This window comes from Oncorhynchus masou, chromosome 1 (genome assembly GCF_036934945.1).
Source record: "Oncorhynchus masou masou isolate Uvic2021 chromosome 1, UVic_Omas_1.1, whole genome shotgun sequence".
Classification (NCBI taxonomy): Eukaryota; Metazoa; Chordata; class Actinopteri; order Salmoniformes; family Salmonidae; genus Oncorhynchus; species Oncorhynchus masou.
This window is the reverse complement of record NC_088212.1, coordinates 50,018,247-50,034,812: the sequence shown is the minus strand read 5'-3', so window position 1 is coordinate 50,034,812 and position 16,566 is coordinate 50,018,247. Positions and strand designations below refer to the sequence as shown.

Genomic DNA, 16,566 nt, shown 5'->3' with positions numbered 1-16,566 from the left:
GGAGGCGATTTATAGTGGAGAAATTAACATTCAATTCTCTGACAACAGCTCTGGTGGACATTCCTGCAGTCAGCATGTCTGCACACTTCCTCAAAACTTAAGACATCTTTGGCATCGTAGTGGCCTTTATTGTCCCCAGGACAAGGTGCACGTAATGATCATGCTGTTTTATCAGCTTCTTAATATGCCACACCTGTCAGGTCACTGTCATTGCAAAGGAGAAAAGCTCACTAACGGGGATGTAAACAAATTTGTGCACACAATTTGAGAGATGGAATGGAATATGGAATATTACTGGGATCTTTTATTTCAGCACATGGGATCAACATTTTACTTGTTGCATTTATTTTTTTGTTCAGTATAGATACGTACCGAGTCATCTTTAAAGGGAAAGATGCACATCCCTAGTTACCACACACAAGATTGACCTTAATCCAGAACAAAATCTAATTACAGAAAGCTCAACTGAGACTAAGAGTTGTTTATCCATAAATATTTTACCATGGTTAAAGAGCTGGTCCTTCAAAGCCAGTTATTATTACACAGAAACTTTTTATAATCTGGTCTTGTCAAGAGCATCTGTGCTTAGATTCACAAGAGTATAAAGAATGCACAATAATGGTTATCTAAATAAAGTCATTCAATAATGAAAGTACATTATGCAAACTCAATTGTACATTTGCTCAAGACAAAAATGTTACATTAATCAAAGAAAATCATTACAAACAGAAATGGCTAGCCATCAGTGAACCAATTCCAACACGTAAGATTTTTGACCAGGGACCATATGTATCAAGCATATCAGAGTAAGAGTGTGGATCCAGGATTAGTTTAGCCTTTTAGATCATAATGAATAAGACTACATGGACAGGTTGGGACCTGATCCTAGATTCTCTCCCACTCAGCTGCTTTGTGAATATGAGACTAGGCTTACGTGATGGAGCTACATTTAATGAGACCAATTTAAATCCTTCTCAACACTTCCAAGGAGACCACATGGGAAAAGCACCACAACTAATATTAGCCAGTCTCTTCATGCCACCAAAAAACTTGAGTGAAAGGCGGACTGGACCAGTCTTTTTACAGTGCATCGAGCTTTGAGAAATTGCATTACAGTTGTATCTTCTAAGCCCATTTTCAATAGAACACCACTGCTGCGTTGTGATACTGGGCCATGAAATACAGATTGAACATAACACACTAACACCTCTGCTGGGGGAAAAAAAAAACTTCAGAATCATAGCTCGACATCTCTACAACTAAGAAATCAAGTACATCAGTGATGTCAAGGTAAATGGAAAAGTAAATATGGAATGACTTCAATGAAAGATTAGTAAGAAAAATATATTTCACAAAACATGAGAAACTTAAGCTCTCTACAGAATGCACCACGTGTGGTCATCCCAATGTGGAGATTATTGTTGTGAAATGGTTGAGGAATGAGCTTTCCTATCCTCTGGGGTGTATTCATTAGTGCAAAACCAAAGGACATCCAGCCAACTTGACAAAACTGTGGGAAGCATCGAGCCAACATGGGCTAGCATCCTTGTGGAAAGCTTGACACATTGTAGAGTCCATGCCCCAACAAAGTGAGGCTGTTCTGGGGCAAAAGCGGGTGCAACTCAATATTAATGTGTCCCTAATGTTTTGTACAATCTGTGCATATGATCTGAAGAGAGGCAGTAAAATATATCAAAATAGAGTTATGAATCTAATATAGTAGCCTATTGAATTTACAGAACGGTGTTCTACATTAGTCTGCGTAACAAGTTAACACTAAATTAGGCAAAAACAATCACAGAGAGAATGATATGGGGGGTGTGATCAAGGGTCGCATCCCAAATGCCGCAATATTACCTATGCAGTGCACGACTTCTGACCAGAGTCCTATGGGTACAATTTGGGATGCAAGCAGTGAGATGAAGTCCCTGAGATTACATCAATCAAAGGGAGAGGTGCATTGCTGAACCACCTCACAACCTCAGTTCACCTACTAAAGTGCCCCAGGGGACATAGGAGAGATATCCCTCTAATACAAAGCCACGGGCTGAGCAGGATGACCAATTTTCACAGCCACCATAGATCCACATACAATACTCCCATTTGAGTCACAGCTGGAGTGGGCATCCAAGATGTCTCACTGATCAGAATCTCTACTGATGGGGTGTATTCATTGGACAATTAGATTAGTCCCTCCCTGTTTGCTCCTGTATAGTTTCTAGTGAAAACCCCCCTGCTGGAGCTCCATCTCCACCGAAACGGCCTCCAGACCACGTCACAAAAAGTGCAAAGATTTCTCTTGGACTCCAACGCCCAGTGTTCTGTCTAACTTTCCAATAGTACATGCTACAGGTCAGACCTCTCTCATTGCGGCACCTAAGAATTTTGACAATTTGGTCTTTCACACGCTCATATTCTACATGATACTGTACCCATCATTTCCCACTAATGTTCATTAAAATAAATGGGTACAAAAATAACAAATATTTTATATTAATTATATCGAACAAAAAGTCAATTCAACGTATTCCAAGACTGATAAAACCTCCGGAAACGTTTAAAAAGAATGAACAATTTGGTAAATGGTCATACACGTTGAGTGAATCATGCATCCATTATCTTTGGTATCTGTGCCTGTTTGCTGAGTATTTTGCAACCACTCTTAATAATTTAATTTGAATTAAAACAGTACTACATTCAAAACACCACAAGAGTGATGAATCATTCCATTTATAGTTATGCACATCATGGTTTCTTCTGTGGATAGAAAAAGGCATTTTCTTCAGTAGAGCAGCCAGCCAGCCACAAAGGCCTATTTCTCTGTTGCTGTGTTCTAATCACAATGTGTGACCCATGAAGCTTGCTCATCTCATCATAGGTGCTGGGTGCACTGGGTTATGTAGGCTATGGGGACATACAGCATAGCCGTGTGAGATAGGTACGGGGAGACAGAGAGAAAGAGAGAGAAAGAGAGAGATGAGAGGGAGATGGCTGAGAATGGTATAATGCCCATCCCTGGCTCAGAGCCTACTGGGGCCCAGACTGTCATGTCAGTGCCTTGGTGGAGGCATGTGGGCTCCTGGGTGGTAGAGGGAGGCTGTGGCACAGGGGGCAAAGGTCAGCTGGAGGGTCAGTGGGTGGGGTCATTAGCAGCTGCAGCTTTCCTTCTGAGGCTGCGGTTCACTGGTCAGCCGTCCGCCCTGCGGGGCGGAAGGCTTGTGCTGGACACCAGACTCGGCGGCGTTCAGGTCCAGGCTTCCGTCCTGAATGTTCTGGTAGATCTTCTTGGCTGCCTCCAGGAACGCGTCCTCCACATTCTCACCCCTGGGTTACAGGAAAACAACAGACTCAGGCACAATAGACTGACTAGTCCCCTAGTAACTTCAATGCACTCTTTTATGCAAGTGAACACATTTGGGTGTGTTAACTTACGTCTTTGCACTAGCCTCTAGGAACAATAGACCTACAAAAACAAAAGACTGAATTAGGTTCATAAGAAAGGTTTTGGAAATAGAAAGTGATTGTTCCAACTTTGATTTCCCATGATCTACAGTACATGGAGATCTGCAGTGATAAATCTTACCGTTCTCCTCAGCAAACTGCTTAGCCTCCTCATAGGTTACATCTCGCTGGGCCTCCAAGTCTGCCTTGTTACCAATAAGAATGATCACCTGGGGAGATAGCACACGGGCCAGGGTTGTCATGGCAGCATGGAAATATACATCTGTCTTGTAAAGACACAGTCTGATCAGGAGTTCAGATTTCCAGCTGGCTGACTCACAGTATTAGGGTTGGTGAGGTTTCTAGCATCAGTCAGCCAGCTGCTAAGGTGGTTGTATGTGCTTCTCCTACAGGAAAGGACAAGAGAACATTTGGAACCATAACAATAATAGAATTTCAGTTCAAATGTACAAAGACATAATACCAGATAAGTCATTGTGAATACAAGACAATGGAAATTGAACAAAAGGATAAATGGGGTTACTGAATCCATGCTAATTCTCAACACTCAAATGCTGGGCACCTTATGGGCTGGTTTGCCGAAACCCAGATTTTGCATAGGCCTGGATTTAAAAAGCACTTTAAATTGACATTCTCCATTAAACATGCTTTTTAGTCCAGGGCTTAATCTGTGAGGCTAGATAAATAATCAATGTAATAGTCGCCAGAGCCAGCGTTATGGGCGGGCCTTAAGGCGCCTGGTCCGCTCTACCGTATCCCCTTGCCCGTCCAAATCAAATATTGATAATTTATTTAAATGGGACGCGAGCCGACAGAAAGACGCATCAATCTCATAAGTCAACCGAACCAGCATTCCTCTATCAGTGTGTGTGGCCCGTGTATGTGATGCTGTCTGGACAAAAATACTATGGCATGTCATACTCTTTTTGTCCAGACAGCACCAGATACACTATAGATATATATATATATACACACACACAAGTATGTAGACACCCCTTCAAATTAATGGATTTGGCTATTTCACCCACCCCCGTTGCTAACAGGTGTATAAAATTGAGCACACATCCATGCAATCTCCATAGACAAACATTGGCAGTAGAATGGCCTTACTGAAAAGCTCAGAGACTTTCAATGTGGGACAGTCATAGGATGCCACCTTTCCAACAAATCAGTTCTTCAAATTTCTGCCATGCTAGAGCTGCCCCGGTTAACTGTAAGTGCTCTTATTTTGAAGTGGAAACATCTAGGAGCAACAACGGCTAATCCGTGAAGTGGTAGGCCACACAAGCTCACAGAACGGGACTGAAGCACGTAAAAATTGTCTGTCTTCAGTTGCATCACCCACTACAGAGTTCCAAACTGCCTTTCAAAGCAATGTCAGCACAATAACTGTTTGTCGGGAGCTTCATGAAATGGGTTTCCATGGCCGAGCAGCCGCACACAAGCCTAAGATCACCATGCGCAATGCCAAGTGTGGTCTGGAGTGGTGCAAAGCTCACCGCCATTGGACTCTGGAGCAGTGGAAATGCATTCTCTGGAGTGATGAATTACGCTTCACCATCTGGCAGTCCAATAGACGAATCTGGGATTGGTGGATGCCAGGAGAACGCTACCTGCCCAAATGCATAGTGCCAACTGTAAAGTTTGGTGGAGGACTAATGGTCTGGGGCTGTTTTTCATGGTTTGTACTAGGCCCTTTAGTTTCAGTTAACAGAAATCTTAACACTACAGCATACAATGACATTCTAGACCAGGGGTTGGCAACCCTGTTCCAGAAGTGCCGCAGGTACAGCAAGATTTTGTTCCAGCTAGGCACCACACTTGACCAACTGAGCTAATTGATCAGTTCAATGATTGCCTAAATTCAACACACCTGGTCTTCCAGGTCAGTTCAATCAAAACCATGAAGTGCCTGCCTCACTCCAGGACCAGGGGTGTCTACCCCTTTTCTAGACAATTCTGTGTTTCCAACTTTGTGGAAACAGTTTGGGGAAGGCCCTTTCCTGTTTCAGAACGACAATGCCCCTGTACACAAAGCGAGGATAATACAGAAATGGTTTGTCAAGATTGGTGTGGAAGAACTTGACTGGCCTGCACAGAGGCCTGACCTGAACTCCATCGAACACCTTTCGGCAGAAATTGGAAGGACGACGGCGAGCCAAGCCTAATCGCCCAACCTCACTAATGCTCATGGCTGAATGGAGGCTGTTATAGCAGCAAAAGGAAGGGACCAACTCCATATTAATGCCCATGATTTTGTAATGAGATGTTCGACAAGCAGGTGTCCACATACTTTTGGTAATGTAATGCATATCCAACAGTAACAAACTAATGAATATGGTTGTGTGTTATTTGGGGGAAAAATGTAATCGTATTCTAATGTTACCTAAGACCTTCATAAACACAACCAAATTATTATATTTGCGATAGCATATATGAAATGTATTAATAACACTGTTAGAATGTTGCAATCAGAATGACTGCTCATTAGCTTGAAGGGGGGGGGGGTCCCTCAAAGCAAAGCAGTTCTAGCGTAAAACATTTTTGTCCCCTTATGGAAATCCAACGCCCATCCAACTGCTTAGTTCTGGTGCTGGCCTTGATAGTCACTTCAAGTAAAGCCCAGCTGAGATCCTGGCCTACCTGGTGATGTCATAGACCATGAGTGCCCCTGCTGCTCCCCTGTAGTAGCTGCGTGTGACGGCCCTGAAGCGCTCCTGTCCCGCAGTGTCCCAGATCTGCAGTTTGATCTTCTGGCCGCTCACCTCGATTATCCTTGTGCCAAACTCGACTCCAATAGTGTGGGGGCAGTCTGCCATGACTGTTGGGAAAACAGATAGGCCCCATTAGCTTACTAAAAGTATCTATTGAAGAGAGTATCTTGAGTGCAGTGCACATTTCTTGGTTTGTTAACAGAGGTGTATTCACTAGGAACCAAACTAAAGTAAACAGGAGGGTCTAATCCCAACTTGTCCAATAAATCCTATTCTTCATGGTGACTATGTTGACTTGCCTGTATTCTTTTTGTATATTAATGTAAATGTACTTGACAAATAAAGGTCATTATGATACTGAAGAAACACTTGATTCTGTTGCAAAATGTTTTGCTCGTGTGCATTAATGAATAGATCCCTGGATTATGTAACCTTGAATGGAAAGTAAACTATGTAAACATGCAGTGGTACAGTAACATGATTGTGTACAATCTTCCATAAAGGAGACACCACTGCTTTTTAGACCATACTCACATTTCTTTTCTGTGAACTGGTGAAGCAGGCATGATTTCCCTACACCCATATCCCCTGTAGTGGGAGAAAACAAAGCAATATAGGCAACGCTTACAATTATTCAAAGGCTTATATGAAACAGTGATGTTGAAGATTTATGGGAAGAGTGTTGTGTTGGGCTCATTTATAAAAGAGGATAAGTATGTACACTTAAGCAGTATTCTCATTCTCATGAGACATCAACTAACATTCAGATTCATTTCAGTGAGCTATGTAAAATATGGGAATCCACTTACCAATAATAATGTATTTGAAGATGTAGGAGTAGTTGTATGGAGCAGTAGTCATTTCGGCTCTTGAATAAAGAAAGGAACGTCAATTTTAATGAAACGTTCTAGCTAGCAATAACACCAACCAGAATGTAAACTATAAACAACCATGCTACAGCCTGAGGCCCATTACAACAGTCAAGCTCGAATTGAAAACCATAAACTAGCTATAACGTTAGCTAGCTAGTTAGCAAACCAATACATTTTCTCGTCATCTAGCCTATGCCATAATAAACATATTGCAAATTCACTTTGGCTATCTACTCCGATTTCAGAGCACTCTCGTCAGTGTGCCAGAGCACAGAAAACCTGATTAATTTATGAACGCTCAACACCGGTTGAATAAAAACGTAATTAACGTGTTGCCAACAGCACAGCAACAGCCACCAACTGCTAGGGTGAGTAAAATGGTCAGAGTGAGCTATTATCTCAGATAGTTTGGGTGCTTGACTGCCGTTGTGAGGTTAGAACACTCGGACCCTATTCTTCCGCCAGAGCGTCCAGTGTGCGCTCTGAACGCTCATTTACAAACGGACAATCTGACAACACTCTGAATTTAAAAACGCCCAGAGCGCACTCTGGTACTCAAAAGTCAATTTACGAACACACCCTAAGTTAAGCCTATTCGATTTTTGAAAATGTGGTGCTAGCTAGATCAGAGGAAAAGGACGAAACTGTAATGTAATTGGGAAAACCTAGCTTTCTACTTTGGCAATTGTAACGTTGGCCAAAGGGAACTCCCATTCAGTTGCTAGCTAGTTAGCTCAAGTTAGCATTAGCTAGCTAACGTTACGCATTTAGCTAATTTAAAGTAACGTTGAGCGGTACCAAACTTGAATTCCCCAATTTCAGATAAACATGATACATGTCTTTGTTTTACCTTGTATTTGAATACTTATCTAGCAGTCTAACCCGGCGATCTGATAAATCGGTCCTTTTAAGAGGCTTTCACAATTCTTCATCAATAACAGCTAGCGCAACCAAGTTCAGCTGTATACCGCAACCTACTGGACAGGAGTACACTCAGCTAATGCTGCACCGATATGGAAGTGATCATTTTTTTCCCATGGGGTTTTTCCAATGATGTGTAAATTATGAGATGATGTGTATAAATGGCACTGTTGGGGAAGCTACTCTGAAAAGACCGTTTAAAAAGCTACCAGTTACTTCACTCTGAAAGAAGTTAACCTAGGCTAGTGGCCAATCCTCAAAAATGGCTTCAGTTTTTGAGATACCCCTACCAAATGTAGAACAAAACACAACCATCTTTAAAAAAAAATCTCTGTCTCTCATTTATGAAATGGATTGCTGTGAAAAATATTTGACTGCAAAAGGGATGACATTTATAGATATTGGGACACACACCCTAACCTCAAAACATGCAGGATAATGCCTGGCAGGAGGGGGGCACAAATCAAATTTTATTTGTCACATGTGCCGAATACAACAGGTGTAAACCGTACAGTGAAATGCTTACTTACAAGCCCATAACAACAATGCTTGAAGTGTTAAAACATTGATTTATTATAAGGATTTTTTATAAGCTTCCGGGTTGGAGTCCCGTTCCTTGAAAGCAGCAGCTCTACTCTTTAGCTTAGTGCGGATGTTGCCTGTAGTCCATAGCTTCTGGTTGGGGTATGTACATACAGTTACTGTGGGGACGACGTCATCGAGGCACTTGTTGATGAAGCCAGTGACTGTGGAATACTCCTCAATGCAATCTTCTGATTCCCAGAACATATTGCAGTCTGTGCTAGCAAAACAGTTCTGTAGCTTAGCATCTGCTTCATCTGACCACTTTCTAACTGACCGAGTCACTGGTGCTTCCTGCTTTAGTTTTTGCTTGTAAGTATGAATCAGGATAGAATTATGGTCAGATTTACCAGGACGTGTACTCCGAGCATGCGCTGACCAACTGGCAAGTGTCTTCAGTGACATTTTCAACCTGTCCCTGACTGAGTCTGTAATAACATGTTTTAAAGCAGACCACAATAGTCCCCGTGCCCAAGAACTCTAAAGTAACCTGCCTAAATGACTACCGAACCGTAGCACTCACGTCTGTAGCCATGAAGTGCTTTGGAAGGCTGGTCATGGCTCACGTCAACACCATTATCCAAGAATCCCTAGACCCACTCCAATTTGCATACCGCCCCAACAGATCCACAGATGATGCAATCTCTATTGCAGTCAACACTGCCCTTTCCCACCTGAACAAAATAAACACCTATGTGAGAATGCTATTCACTGAGTACAGCTCAGCGTTCAACACCATAGTGCCCTCAAAGCTCATCAATAAACACCTCCCTGTGCAACTGGATCCTGGACTTCCTGACAGGACACCCCCAGGTGGTAATGAACATAACACAAATGCCATGCTGATCCTCAACACGGGGGCCCCTCAGGGGTGCGTGCTCAGTCCCATCCTGTACTCCCTGTTCACTCATGACTGCATGGCCAAGCACGACTCCCAACACCATCATCAAGTTTGCAGATTACACAACAGTGGTAGGCCTGATCACCAACAGCGAGACAGCCTATATGGAGGTGGTCAGAGACCTGGCCGTGTGGTGCCAGGACAACAACTTCTCCCACAACGTGATCAAGACAAAGGAGATAATTGTGGACTACAGGAAAGGGAGGACCGTGCATGCCCCCATTCTCATCGACGGGGCTGCAGTGGAGCAGGTTGAGAGCTTCAAGTTCCTTGGTGTCCACATCAAAACAAACTATCATGGTCCAAACACACTAAGAGTCGTGAAGTGGGCACGACAAAACCTATTGCCCCTCAGGAGACTGAAAAGATTTGGCATGGGTCCTCAGATCCTCAAAAGGTTCTACAGCTGCACCATCGAGAGCATCCACTGGTTGCATCACTGCCTGGTATGGCAACTGCTCGGCCTCCGACCGCTAGGCACTACAGAGCGTCTGGCCCAGTACATCACTGGGGCCAAGCTTCCTGCTTTATACCAGGCTTTGTCCCCCCCCCTAAAAAAAAAATGTCAAAGACTCCAGCTAGTTTTCTCTGCTACCGCATGGAAAGCGGTACCGGAGCACCAAGTCTAGGTCCAAAAGGATTCTTAACAGCTTCTACCCCCAAGCCATAGGGCTACCCTCTTTTACGCTGCTCCTACCACAGTAAAAATACTGTGTTAATTTAACTCCTGTAGTTCAACTAGTAATTCAACTCTGTTTCAGATAACATTTGGTCCCAGTCTATATACTGTTAAAGTTAATCTTCAGGTAGTGTCACATTTTCAGAGTTAATTTGACTCAAAATGGTGTTAAAATTCACACAAATGTGTAATAATATTTAACACTGGTTTAGTTATACTCTCCAGTGTTATTTAATCACTCTTTTCAGAGTCAAGTATACTCAAAGTTGTGTTAAAATTGACACTTTTTTCTCTAGCGTTATCCAGAAAGTTACTGTTACCAAATTACTTAACTTGGTGTCAATATATGTGAATAAACACAACTCCACATGATAAATGTCCAACATTTATTGTAAATGTCATCAATTTCAATGTTAATGCACATCAGCCCGCCCTCACCTTTCCTTTTAATCAATGTAACCATTTACACATCAATGTCAACATCACAAGTGACATGCTCACCAGAAAAGCAATATGGGACAACAAATGTGTTATTCATTCTATACAACATTTGTATATCAAATCATCTATGATAATGCAGGTTGTCGACATGAAAGAAAACAAAACCATGTTTTGACTTGGTTACTTTGTATGCATGGAAATGTTCTTGAAAAGTTATATATATATATTTTTAATTATGCTTACCTTCATACCCCAACTATGAATTACAGGTCAAATTTTCTGGATGCAGTGGGGATAATGAATTAGAAAATGGTGCTTTGGTAAAAGTTTTCTGGGGAAACTGTTTAAATAGTTTGCGGTGCTCCACAATCAAATGTTTTAAATAAACATAGGAGAAAATATTATGTTAACTATTTGAAGTCATAAAAGGAGTAGGCCTCAGTGCTGGTCAGTAGAAGGTACCAAATCCCCCCAAAATAAGAATATTTCTCAGTAAGCACCATGACAAAATTGCATTAAGTCCCAAATCATTTGATCCTTCTGATAAATTCACAGCCACTGGTTTGTTTCTTTTCATGAATCCATAATCAAAACGTTGTATTCTTAAATCTCTAATTCTGCTGATGTTACATGTTTTTCCATCAGCTAAAGAAATAATAACTTCAACTTGCACTGGGCCACACCCTCTAACAAGTTCTCACAGGTGTATGTTAGTCAAACAAGAATTCCATTTATGAGAGAAGTTCCTTAAAAAGTAAAATATATAGCACCCAATTTATGAATTCCACGCTTGGAACCAAAAGGGTTTGCAACCTCAAAATCATTATAGGACAATTTAATCTGTATGCGTGCCTTTCTATTGAGAACAGAGGGTGACTCTTAATAAAAGATCCATCACAAATATCACAGTCTTGTGTCACTGGTATCGCGTCTTTGCAACATCTCTGAAACATGTTGACTTTTTAATATTGACTGCAAGGTAGACAATATTGGAACATACATAAATTTGTCTTGAACTGCAATCTAGTCATATGTTCCAGTCTTTTTCGTCTTGTGTCAAATCTTGAGCCAATGACATGTTCAACTGGTTCTACAGTTTCCCACTTCTCTGTGAAAGAATGTGGACCTCTTGTATTCAGAATTTAGCACAGTGAAAGGATTCTCTAACCCTTCAAAACATTCCTCGACTTTCTTGGACATTTCAGTTTGTCCTTCATCACACAGAACATGCTTAATTACAGTTTCTTCAGCTTGCTGTTGGATATCATGAACTCTTCCATGGAATTCACATCAGAATTAACTGTACTTTGACCTACACCTGCTGCCTTTAGATCAGAAATTACAGACGCACACCTATTTATAATGTCTGGGGAAGACATCGCTGTCTCACTCTACATTTTCAGTCAACACTTCTCCAACAGCATTACCCTTAAAAGTGTTAAAGGTGCTTTGAGGGTTTGAAAAAAATTGACATCACCGACTGAACCAAATGAACTGCTAATGTGGCAATTATTTAAATGCTTTCTAAAACCAGAAAAGCTACCAAAGGAATGTGAACATCCCACCTGACTACATTTTAGATGAAGCGTTCTCCCTGGACATAGTCCGTTAATTACTTTAACCTGTTGATGCTCTGGGGGCGCTATTTCATTTTTGGATGAAAAACGTTCCCGTTTTAAACAAGATATTTTGTCACAAAAAGATGCTCGACTATGCATATAATTGATAGCTTTCGAAAGAAAACACTCTGACGTGTCCAGAACTACCAAGATATTTTCTGTGCGTGCCCTAGAACGTGAGCTTCAGGCAAAACCAAGATGAGACGGCATCCAGGAAATGAGCAGGATTTTTGAGGCTCTGTTTTCCATTGTCTCCTTATATGGCTGTGAATGCGAGAGGAATGAGCCTGCCCTTTCTGTCGTTTCCCCAAGGTGTCTGCAGCATTGTGACGTATTTGTAGGCAGATCATTGGAAGATTGACCATAAGAGACCACATTTACCAGGTGTCCGCCCGGTGTCCTGCGCAGAAATTGGTGCGCAAAAGACAGCTGCCAGTATTTTTCCATGGGATACAGAGAGGAAAGCAAGCTTCCACGAACTGCATATCAATGAAGAGATATGTGAAAAAACACCTTGAGGATTGATTCCAAACAACGTTTGCCATGTTTCGGTCGATATTATGTAGTTAATCCAGAAAAGGTTTTACGTTGTAGGTGACTGAATTTTCGGTTCGTTTCGGTAGCCAGACGCAATGTAGAAAACGGAACGATTTCTCCTACACACAGACGCTTTCAGGAAAAACTGCGCATTTGGTATGTAACTGAGAGTCTCCTCATTGAAAACATCAGAAGCTCTTCAAAGGTAAATGATTTTATTTATTTGGTTATCTGGTTTTTGTGAAAATGTTGCGTGCTAAATGCTACTCAAAATGCTATGCTAGCTTTGCATACTCTTACACAAATTAGTCAATTTCTATGGTTCAAAAGCATATTTTGAAAATCTGAGATGACAGTGTTGTTAAGAAAAGGCTAAGCTTGAGAGCAGACGCATTATTTTCATTTTATTTGCGATTTTCAGAAATCGTTAACGTTGCGTTATGCTAATGAGCCTGAGGCTTTAGTCACGATCCCGGATCCGGGATGGGGAGTTCCAAGAAGTTAAGGTGCTTGAACTTGTATGCTCAGTCTTGCATAGAAAACACTTAATAATTTCTCCTTAGCAGATTTTCACTAACGCAACATTCTTGCTCTTAACTCAGGCAGTCTCATTTGTTTCCCCCATATCAATGTTATAGATGGTTGTTTGCACAAAAGTGAAGAAGTTACTCAAGCAAGTACTGTATGACGTACCAAAAACGAAGTGAGGCTGAAAGAGTTCGTAAAAGGTTCCCAGTGGGGCCCGTAGCCTTGCATGGAACCGTATGCTTGCAGATCACAACAAGTAGGAGTGAATGCTGCTCTTTGTGGATCCCAAGGCAAGAAGGTAGGGCTGGCTGATTTGGGTGATGGTATCCAGATGCTGCTGCACACTGGTTCCAACCTAACACACAAGAGATATTGGTAGGAGCATTTAGTGACTAACTTCTGACAAAGGTTATATGAACATCAGATCACTTCACGCTATGCATGGGAGCTTGAGATAGGGACATAATGTACATCGAACTTGCAAGTATATTAACAATATGCTATCTAACTTAACTACCCAATGTTTATTGACTTGATTATTCACATCATTCTTAGCATCGCTAAGTGGTATAGTCGTTGTGGTTCTCAATGGACATTGTTAGGGTGTGTTCATTTATTCGCTTTGGCTATCTACTCCAATTTCAGAGCACTCTCATCTGTGTGTGCCAGAGCGTAGAATAACTGATGAATTTACAAATGATCAACACCAGTTGAATATGGCTTGTGTCAGTAAACCTTTGGCAAAAAAGCGTAAATAAATTGTTACCAGCAGCACAGTTAGTCATCAACGCTCTAGAAAACATGAAAACAGCCTAACCAGCTCTGCTAGGGTGAGTAAAATGGTCAGAGTGAGGTGTTCTTTCATTTGTGTCAAAGTTGCTAGCAAGCCCATGTTAGCCAGTTAGCTTGGGTGCTTGACTGCCTTTGTGAAGTCAGAACATTTGGATCAACCCTACTCCTTGGCCAAAGCATCCAGTGTGCGCTCTGAACACTGTCTGTTCATAAATACACAATCTGACAACGCTCTGAATTTATGAACACTCAGAGCGCACTCTGAGCACTCTCCGGCACTCCAGATTGAATTTACGAACACACCGAAGTCGTAAAATGTCTAGCTAGTCATTTGTTATGCTAACAAGCTAGCAACTGTCCGGAAGACAGGCGAAGCGCTAGTACGTTTTTTTTTTTTTTTTTCACCTTTATTTAACCAGGTAGGCTAGTTGAGAACAAGTTCTCATTTGCAACTGCGACCTGGCCAAGATAAAGCATAGCAGTGTGAACAGACAACACAGAGTTACACATGGAGTAAACAATTAACAAGTCAATAACACAGTAGAAAAAAAAGGGGAGTCTATATACATTGTGTGCAAAAGGCATGAGGAGGTAGGCGAATAATTACAATTTTGCAGATTAACACTAGAGTGATAAATGATCAGATGGTCATGTACAGGTAGAGATATTGGTGTGCAAAAGAGCGGAAAAGTAAATAAATAAAAACAGTATGGGGATGAGGTAGGTGAAAATGGGTGGGCTGTTTACCAATAGACTATGTACAGCTGCAACGATCGGTTAGCTGCTCAGATAGCAGATGTTTGAAGTTGGTGAGGGAGATAAAAGTCTCCAACTTCAGGGATTTTTGCAATTCGTTCCAGTCACAGGCAGCAGAGTACTGGAACGAAAGGCGGCCAAATGAGGTGTTGGCTTTAGGGATGATCAGTGAGATACCCCTGCTGGAGCGCGTGCTACGGATGGGTGTTGCCATCGTGACCAGTGAACTGAGATAAGGCGGAGCTTTACCTAGCATGGACTTGTAGATGACCTGGAGCCAGTGGGTCTGGCGACGAATATGTAGCGAGGGCCAGCCGACTAGAGCATACAAGTCGCTGTGGTGGGTGGTATAAGGTGCTTTAGTGACAAAACGGATGGCACTGTGATAAACTGCATCCAGTTTGCTGAGTAGAGTGTTGGAAGCAATTTTGTAGATGACATCGCCGAAGTCGAGGATCGGTAGGATAGTCAGTTTTACTAGGGTAAGTTTGGCGGCGTGAGTGAAGGAGGCTTTGTTGCGGAATAGAAAGCCGACTCTTGATTTGATTTTAGATTGGAGATGTTTGATATGAGTCTGGAAGGAGAGTTTACAGTCTAGCCAGACACCTAGGTACTTATAGATGTCCACATATTCAAGGTCGGAACCATCCAGGGTGGTGATGCTAGTCGGGCATGCGGGTGCAGGCAGCAATCGGTTGAAAAGCATGCATTTACTAGCGTTTAAGAGCAGTTGGAGGCCACGGATGGAGTGTTGTATGGCATTGAAGCTCGTTTGGAGGTTAGATAGCACAGTGTCCAAGGACGGGCCGGAAGTATATAGAATGGTGTCGTCTGCGTAGAGGTGGATCAGGGAATCGCCCGTTCCACTGAAAGGACACTGTTTGTTTACAGCAGGTATTCCCAAACAGGGGTACGCGCCTGAGTAGCCTCTTTTCACATCCAAAAATAAAACTAAACCATCTAGTGTTCAGCAAAATAACAACACAAGGTCAAATACAGGTAGCCTTGTCAAATAATTAATCACATTAACCATTACTCTCTCGCGAGAATTCCACTAACAGTCTGTATGTATCCAAACGTAGCTGCTGTTCATGTTGATATCTGTACTGATGGCGCAAAAGCCATGACAGGGAGGCATAGTAGAGTGGTAACGCGTGTGCAAGCGGTTTCTCCCGAGGCCACTTGGGTACACTGCAGCATCCACCGAGAGGCTCATGCTGCCAAGGGAATGCCTGGCAAAGAAGTACTTATTTGTAATAAAATAGAAATGAATTACTTAATAATCATACAATGTGATTTTCTGGATTTTTGTTTTAGTTTCCGTCTCTCACAGTTGAAGTGTACATATGATAAATATTACAGACCTCTACATGCTTTGTAAGTAGGAAAACCTGCCAAATCTGCAGTGTATCAAATACTTGTTCTCCCCACTGTGTGTATATATATATACAGTGCCTTGCGAAAGTATTCGGCCCCCTTGAACTTTGCGAACCTTTGCCACATTTCAGGCTTCAAACATAAAGGTATAAAACTGTATTTTTTTGTGAAGAATCAACAACAAGTGGGACACAATCATGAAGTGGAACGACATTTATTGGATATTTCAAACTTTTTTAACAAATCAAAAACTGAAAAATTGGGCGTGCAAAATTATTCAGCCCCTTTACTTTCAGTGCAGCAAACTCTCTCCAGAAGTTCAGTGAGGATCTCTGAATGATCCAATGTTGACCTAAATGACTAATGATGATAAATACAATCCACC

At 41.9% G+C, this 16,566-nt stretch overlaps 1 protein-coding gene across 2 annotated transcripts; it reads right to left on the bottom strand.

Moving 5' to 3' along the window:
• Positions 1 to 282: 282 nt before the first annotated feature.
• rab14 (RAB14, member RAS oncogene family) lies at positions 283 to 8,030 on the bottom strand. Of its 2 annotated transcripts, XM_064973999.1 has the most exons (8): positions 7,899 to 8,030; positions 6,986 to 7,044; positions 6,711 to 6,764; positions 6,106 to 6,283; positions 3,782 to 3,848; positions 3,584 to 3,671; positions 3,433 to 3,463; positions 283 to 3,324 (listed from the first exon to the last, which is right to left on the bottom strand). In XM_064973999.1, exons 2-8 carry the CDS (start codon positions 7,035 to 7,037, stop codon positions 3,147 to 3,149), a joined length of 648 nt encoding a protein of 215 aa, XP_064830071.1. In that variant the 5' UTR covers positions 7,038 to 7,044; positions 7,899 to 8,030; the 3' UTR covers positions 283 to 3,146. The 2 variants fall into 2 exon arrangements, with proteins under 2 accessions (XP_064830071.1, XP_064830080.1); XM_064974008.1 differs by lacking the exon at positions 6,986 to 7,044 and having other exon boundaries at positions 6,711 to 6,726.
• Between the last annotated feature and the right edge of the window lie 8,536 nt (positions 8,031 to 16,566).

Excerpts from the sequence above, each read along its gene's own strand:
- rab14 (XM_064973999.1), bottom strand. The coding sequence starts at position 7,037 with ATGACTACTGCTCCATACAACTACTCCTACATCTTCAAATACATTATT. Across the intron at positions 6,284-6,710 it reads CCAGTTCACAGAAAAGAAAT|TCATGGCAGACTGCCCCCAC; the intron begins GTGAGTATGGTC and ends TTTTCCCAACAG. Across the intron at positions 3,325-3,432 it reads CTAGAGGCTAGTGCAAAGAC|GGGTGAGAATGTGGAGGACG; the intron begins GTAAGTTAACAC and ends CCTGTAACCCAG.